General features: G+C 48.3%; 2 protein-coding genes across 2 annotated transcripts in view; one reads left to right on the top strand and one right to left on the bottom strand.

Annotated features, from left to right (window-relative positions):
- Nucleotides 1-1,109, top strand: part of LOC138862379 (uncharacterized) — a 42,530-nt gene extending 41,421 nt beyond the window's left edge. Inside the window, exon 2 of the mRNA XM_070124123.1 lies at nt 660-1,109. Coding sequence (XP_069980224.1) covers nt 660-1,109 — 450 coding nt within the window. The remainder of the gene's footprint in view (nt 1-659) is intronic.
- A 2,043-nt stretch (nt 1,110-3,152) lies between these two features.
- On the bottom strand, nt 3,153-3,896 carry LOC113827341 (uncharacterized). Its single transcript, XM_070124122.1, has 2 exons — nt 3,764-3,896; nt 3,153-3,718 (listed from the first exon to the last, which is right to left on the bottom strand). Exons 1-2 carry the CDS (start codon nt 3,894-3,896, stop codon nt 3,153-3,155), a joined length of 699 nt encoding a protein of 232 aa, XP_069980223.1.
- Between the last annotated feature and the right edge of the window lie 3,604 nt (nt 3,897-7,500).

The following is a 7,500-nucleotide window of genomic DNA, read 5'->3' as shown; positions in this document are numbered from 1 at the left end:
ATGTTCGTCGAGAGGATTGAAGGGGGGACTTTCTTTTTTTTTTGTTTTTTGTTTTACCTTTCTCTTATTATTTTTATTGTTGTGGCATTTGTTGTTTGTACTTGTTGGCATTATCATTACCATTGTTATTATCATTTTTATATTATGCTTATCAATATCATTATGGCTATTATCATGACTATTACCATTATTATCATCAAATATCATTCTCATTACTATTATCATTATCATAATTTTGTTATCATCTATCGTTATCATTATCATCACCATTAGCATCATCACCAAAATCACAGTCATCATTACTAATATCCTCCTCCAACACCACTTTAAAAATCTACTATGAAGTTTAAAAACAAGTTACGAAAAAAAGAAAAAAATATATGTACATATGGAAAGAGAGAGAGAGAGAGAGAGAGAGAGACAGAGAGAGAGAGAGAGAGAGAGAGAGAGAGAGAGAGAGAGAGAGAGAGAGAGAGAGAGAGATGGATACTAATGACATAGAAAAAACAACAGACACAGATAACAAGAACACAACCAGTACCTAAGAAGTAAACAATGAAAAAATAACAACAAATATAACAATATAACAATGGTACCACGGCTAAAACTACATTACACAACCCGGAAACGAAATAACAACACCTTTACACAACCCGGAGAACAAAACAACACCTTTACACAACCCGGAGAACAAAACAACACCTTTACACAACCCGGAGAACAAAACAACACCTTTACACAACCCGGAGAACAAAACAACACCACCTTTACACAACCCGGAGAACAAAACAACACCACCTTTACACAACCCGGAGAACAAAACAACACCTTTACACAACCCGGAGAACAAAACAACACCACCTTTACACAACCCGGAGAACAAAACAACAACACCTTTACACAACCCGGAGAACAAAACAACACCTTTACACAACCCGGAGAACAAAACAACACCTTTACACAACCCGGAAACAAAACACCACCTTTACACAACCCGGAAACAAAACAACACCTTTACACAACCCGGAGAACAAAACAACACCACTTTTACACAACCCAGTGCCACAACACCCTTACACAACCCGGATAAAGGAGCAAAACGCCTGTGACTCAATTACACGACCCGGAAGTAAGACGAAAACGACGTTAAGCCTATTTAATTAACTTTTGCCAATAATAAAGTAAGGTACTCTCAGATATATGATAAGATTATCGGAAGAAAATGAGTTAGGGGAATCAGAGAGAGAGAGAGAGAGAGAGAGAGAGAGAGAGAGAGAGAGAGAGAGAGAGAGAGAGAGAGAGAGAGAGAGAGAGAGAGAGAGAGAGAGTGGGAGTGAGAGTGACAGATATAAATAGAGAGAGACAGAGAGATGAAGAATGATTTTTCGTGTAAAGAAGGAAAGGTAAATTAGTAGAAAGATATACAGATATTGACATATGAATAGATAGATAGATGATGATATATATATATATATAGATAGATAGATAGATAGAGAGAGAGAGAGAGAGAGAGACAGAGACAGAAAGAGAGACCAACAGACAGAGACAAAAGAGGAAGAGAGACACGAGAGAAAGAGAGAGAGCAAACAAGCCAGAGAAAAGGGAGAGAGAGAGAGAGAGACAAGAGAGAGAGGGAGGGAGAGAGAGAGAGATGAAAGAGCCAAGCAAGGAATTACATTATCCAGGGAAGCGACGGCCATAATCAGCTGTTCGCCAAGGAAAGAATATTAATTGGCTTGAACAAGACTTGAACGTTAATGCACAGCTATCTGGCGGCGATCGTGTTCACTTTTGGATCCGCGTTTTCTGAACATGCACGGGGACGGAGATCAAAGCGAGGCGAGGGAGAGGGTGAGAGATGTGTGTGTGTGCGTGTGCGTGTGCGTGTGCGTGTGCGTGTGTGTGTGTGTGTGTGTGTGTGTGTGTGTGTGTGTGTGTGTGTGTGTGTGTGTGTGTGTGTGTGTGCGTGTGTGTGCGTGTGTGTGTGTGTGTGTGTGTGTGTGTGTGTGTGTGTGTGTGTGTGTGTGTGTGTGTGTGTGTGTTCATGGCTATATATTGATGGGTAGAATGAGGAAGGGAGGAGAGAGAGAGAGGGAGGGAGGGAGGGAGGGAGAGGGAGATGGAGAGGGAGAGGGAGAGAGGAGAGAGAGAGAGAGAGAGAGAGAGAGAGAGAGAGAGAGAGAGAGAGAGAGACAGACAGACAGAGATAGAGAGAGAGAGAGAGAGAAACAGACACGGTATGAATCATCATTAAAAAAAGACAATAAGTGAAAAAAAAGTTAGAGAAAACAAAACCAGAACAAAAATAAAAACAAAACAAACCCCAAAAAATCGACACAAAATATAAATATGAAAAAATATCCAGTGGTGTCAGCTGGTCACCCCGTTTTCTAATGCTTCAATAAATTGCTTTTGGCTTCAAATCCTTTCCTAATGAGATAATGAAAATGCAGCCCTCAAAATTGTCTTTTAATGAGCATCGAATCAGATATATTAGTCTTTTTGTGTGTCTGTCTGTCTGTCTTTCTGTCTGTCTTTGTCTGTTCTCTATCATCTCGCTTTCTTTGGCTTTCTGTCTGTCTTTGTCTATTCTTTTCCCATCTCTCTCTCTTTCTTTTTATCTGTTTCTATTCTTACTTTCCTTATCGTTTATTTTCTTCGTTTTTTCTTTCTCATTATCGCATTTCCTTCTTTATTATTGTGATTATCATTTATCTAATCAAAATTACTATCATGTCATAGTAGCAGTGGTGGTCGTACTAGTAGTTGTAGTCGCAGCAGTGGTTGTAGTCATAGTCGAAATCGTAGTTGTGGTCGTAGCCTAACTGTAGTCGTAACCGCTGTTGTAGTTCCGTTAGCTAGAATCGGACCTGTAGTCGTAGAGATAGTCGTAGTCTTTGCTGTAGTCGTGGCGCCCATGTAGCCATATCCATAGTCGTAGCTGTAGACGTAACTGAAGCCTTAGCTGTACTCGTAATGACAGTCGTAGTCGTACTTCTAGTCGTCGTCGCAGTCAGAACCTTAACTCCGTTGTAGCCATAGTTGTAGTTATGGTCGTAACTTTTGTTGTAATTATATCTGTGGTCATAGTTGTAGCCTTAGTCAAAGCCTTTGCTGTAGTCGTATCTGTGATCTTAGTCATAGTCGTAGCCTTAGTCGTGAAAATAATCATAGCCTTTGTTGTATCCTTTGCTGTAGTTGTAGCCATGGTCGTAGCAGTAGCCTTTGTTATGGTCGAAGACATAATCGCAGGCTTCGCAGGAGTCGTATTCGTGGTCGTAGTGATAGTCGTAGCCTTTGCTGTAGCTGTAGCCATGGCCATAGCAGTAGTCTTTGCTGTAGTCGTATCCACAGTTGTAGTAATAGTCGTAGCCCTTGTTGTAGTCATAGCCATAAGCACAACCATTGCAGTAGTCGAATCCGCAGTCGTAGTAGTAGTCGCAGCCCTTGCAGCAGTCGTAGCCGCCGTCGCAGAGGTAGAGGTAGTCGTAGCCACAATCACACCCTTTGCTATGTAGTCCTATCCGCAGTCGTAGCAGTCGTTGCAGCCCTTGCAGCTGTCGTACCCGCCGTCGCAGAGGTAGAGGTAGTCGTAGCCACAACCACACCCTTTGCTGTGTAGTCCTATCCGCAGTCGTAGCAGTCGTTGCAGCCCTTGCAGCTGTCGTACCCGCCGTCGCAGAGGTAGAGGTAGTCGTAGCCACAACCACACCCTTTGCTGTGTAGTCCTATCCGCAGTCGTAGCAGTCGTTGCAGCCCTTGCAGCTGTCGTACCCGCCGTCGCAGAGGTAGAGGTAGTCGTAGCCACAATCACACCCTTTGCTATGTAGTCCTATCCTATCCAGTAGTCGTAGCAGTAGTCGTAGCCGCCGTCGCAGAGGTAGTCGCAGTCGCATCCGGTGCCTCCCTATCGATCACCCGCCCCCCCGCCCTCTCGCCTCCGCCGCCGCTGCCCTCGCTCGCTCCCGCAGACTCTCCGGAGGTTGGGTAGAGGGAGCGAAGTCGTTGGGGAAGGAGGGAGGAAGAAGGGGGGGGAGGGGGGAAGGAGGGAGGAGGGGAGAGGGAAGAAAAGGGGGAAGAAGGGGGGGAGGGTAGGGGAGAAGGGGGTTAGAGGGGAGGGGGGAAGAAGGGGGAAGGGAGGGGTGAGGGGAGGGGGAAGAAGGAGGGGAGGGGAGGAGGGTAGGGAGGGAGAGGGTAGGGGAAGGGGAAGGAGGGAGGGAGGGGATATTGAGGGGAGGGGGAGAGGGAGGAGAGAGGGGGGAAGGAGGGAGAGGGGGATATTGAGGGGAGGGGGGGAAATGGAGGGGAGAGGGAAAGGAGGGAGGGATGAGGGAGAAAGGAGGGAAGAGGAAGAATAGAGGAAGCAGGAAGAGATAGAGAAAGAGAGATACATGGGAGAGGGAAGGGTATGAGAAGAGAGGGGAGGATACGAGTAGAGAAGGAGGGGGAGGGGGAAAGAGAGAGAGGGGGGGATGGGAGGGGAGAGGGAAGGATATCAAGGAAGACGAAGAGAGGATATGAGGTGGGGAATGAAGGGGAAAGGAGAGAGGTCAGGGAGGGGGGAGGGGGGAGGTGGGGGGAGGGGCTGGGTATTGGGGAATAGAGGGTTACGAATGAGGGAAAACTGGAGGAGGGAAGAGTGAGAAAGAAGGGAAAGAGGGGGATGGGAGAGTAAGGGGAAGAGACAAGGGAAAGAAAGAGAGGTGGATGAGGAACATGCGGATGAGAGAGGAAGATGAGGGCAAAGAGGGAAAGGGAGAAAGATATGAGGAGAGGGAGAGGGAGAGAGAGAGAGAGAGAGAGAGAGAGAGAGAGAGAGAGAGAGAGAGAGAGAGAGAGAGAGAGAGAGAGAGAGAGAGAAAGAGAGAGAGAGAGAGAGAAAGAGAGAGAGAGAGAGAGAGAGAGAGAGAGAGAGAGAGAGAGAGAGAGAGAGAGAGAGAGAGAGAGAGAGAGAGAGAGCCAGACAGACAGATAGAGAGAGAGAGAGAGAGACAGAATCAGAAAGAAATACATAAGAAAGAACGTATACTAAGAGAGAGAAGTGGACAGAGAAAAGCGAAAGGGGAGGATGAGAGAGCGAGAAAAAAAACAAGAGAAAATAAGAAGAGAGGACACGAGAGACAGAACATAAAGAAAGGAGAAGAAAGAAGTAAAGAAGACAGAGAAAAAAAGAGACAAGACTGCAATGGTACGATTAGTCAGCGGGAGAAGGGGGGGAGTAGGGGGAGGGAGGGAGGGGAGGGTGTTGTTGAATTTCGAGGATAAAAAGAAGTGAGGGGAAGGAGGGAGGGAGGGGGGGAGGGGAGGGGAGGAGAAAGAGGGAGATGGGAGAGGGAGGGAGGGAGGAGGAGAGAGGGAGAGGGAGGGAGAGGGAGAGGGAGAGGGAAAGGGAGAGGAGAGGGAGAGGGAGGAGGAGAGGGAGAGGGAGTGGAGAGGGAGGAGAGGGGAGGGGAAAGAGAGAGGGGAAGGGGAGGGAGAGGGGAGGAGAGAGGGAGAGGGGGAGGGGAAGGAGAGGGGAGGAGAGAGGGAGAGGGAGAGAGGGGAGGGAGGAGAGGGGAGAGGGAGAGGAAGGGAGACGGGGAGGGAGAGAGGGAGAGAGGGAGAGGGGAGGGGGAGGGGAGGAGAGAGGGTAGGGAGAGGAGGAAAAGAAGTGGAAGGAAAGGCGGAGGAAGGGAAGACAAGGAATAGAGGAAGAATAGCAGGGAAGGGGAAGAGGAGGGCACGGAGACCCCCCGCCGACCCCAAGCAACCCCCAGGAGACACCAAGCGACCCCAGTTGACCCCAGGAGACCCCAAACAACACCGAAGATCCCCCGGCGACCCCAAGCAAACCCCCGACGACCCCAATCAACCCCAAGCAACCCCAGGTGACCCCAAAGCGACCCCAAGCAACCCTATGCAACCCCCAGCGACCCCAGGCGACCCCAAGCAACCCCTAAGCGACTCCAGTTGACCCTAAGCAACCCCCAAGCGACCCAAGCAAACCCCAAGCGACCCCAAACAACCTCCAAGCAACACCAGGAGACCCCAGGCGACCCCAAGCAACCCCCAATGACCCCAAGCAACCCCCAAGCGACCCCAGTTGACCCCAACCAACCCCGGCGACCCCAAACAACCCCAAGCGACCCCCTGCGACCCCCTGTGACCCCAGGAGACCCCAGACGATCCCCCGGCGAGTACAGATGGAGGAGTTCCTGTCTCGCGGAGGATCATTTCGACAATCAGGAGAAAGGAGGAGGAGGAGAAAGGAGGAGGAAGTGGCGGAGATTGGAGGAGAGGCTGGAGGTCGACCGGCTGCCGGCCGCTTACTCTTCCTTCCCTCCTCTCTTCTCGTGCTTCCACTTTTTATTCTCTTCTTTGTCTTTCTTCTCCCTTCGTTTTCTTCTTCTTTCCTCTCCCTTCGTTTTTTTCTTCTTCTTTCCTCTCCCTTCGTTTTCTTCTTCTTCATTTCCTCTCGATCTTCTCTTTTCTCTTTGTCTTTCTTCTCATGGCTTCTTCGTTCCCTCTCGACTTTCTCTTTTCTCTTCGTCTTTATTCTCTTCTTCCTTTTTCTTGACTTTCTCAACTTTTCCCCTTTCTTATTTTCTTTTCTCTCGGTCTTTTCTTGTGCTCTTCCTTCTCCCTCATTCACGTCTCTTCCTTTCTCCTTCCTCTTTCTAGTTCTCATTATCATTTTCTTGGCTCTATATCCTTTTCTTGTGCTCTCCTCTCTCACTTTCTCTCTCTCTCTTCTTTCTTTCTCTCTATCTCTTCTTTCTTTCTTTCTTTCTTTCTTTCTTTCTTCTTTCTTTCTTTCTTTCTTTCTTTCTTCTTCTTCTTCTTCTTCTTCTCTCTCTCTCTCTCTCTCTCATCCTTTATTCCATCCCACTCTGCCTGTTTCCTTCTCTCTCTCCTCTCTCTCTCTCTCTCATTTCTTCCCTCAATTTCTCCCTGTTTTTCTCCTTGCTCCATCTCTTTCTAATTTCCTCTCTCTTTCTTCTGACCTGTAATTTCTTTCTCTCTTCCTCCTTTTATCCTCCCTTGCCTCCTTCTTTCCAATTTTCTTAACATCCTGCTCTCTTCCCCTCTTTCCTATTCCTCAATCTTCTCCTTCTCTCTCTTTCCTCCTTTTATCTCTTCTTATTCACCTTCCTCCCTCCTGCCCCTCCCTTCATCCACTTTCTCCTCCCTCCCTTATATCTATCCTCTATTCTTCCACTCCCTTCACCTTCTCCCTCCTTTCTGTCCCTTTCACACTTCACCCTCTCCTATCCCTGGCTCTCCCTCCACCCTTCCCCCTTTACCTATCCCTCTGTCTCCCCTCACCCCCTTTCCCCATGCCTATGCCTACTTCTCTCACGGCTTCCCCATCCCTCTCCCTTCACCCTCCCCCTATCCATCGCATCCCTCTCCCTCTCCCTCCCCTCGCTCATACCTCTCCTCCCCTATTCCTCCCTCCCCCCCCCTTTACCCATCCCTCACCTTCCTCTTCCCCTTTCCTCATCCCTCCCTCATCCTTTC

The sequence above is a fragment of the Penaeus vannamei genome, chromosome 8 (genome assembly GCF_042767895.1).
Source record: "Penaeus vannamei isolate JL-2024 chromosome 8, ASM4276789v1, whole genome shotgun sequence".
NCBI classification, from domain to species: Eukaryota; Metazoa; Arthropoda; class Malacostraca; order Decapoda; family Penaeidae; genus Penaeus; species Penaeus vannamei.
The sequence above is the reverse complement of the archived record's forward strand: the minus strand, read 5'-3'. Positions and strand labels throughout refer to the sequence as shown.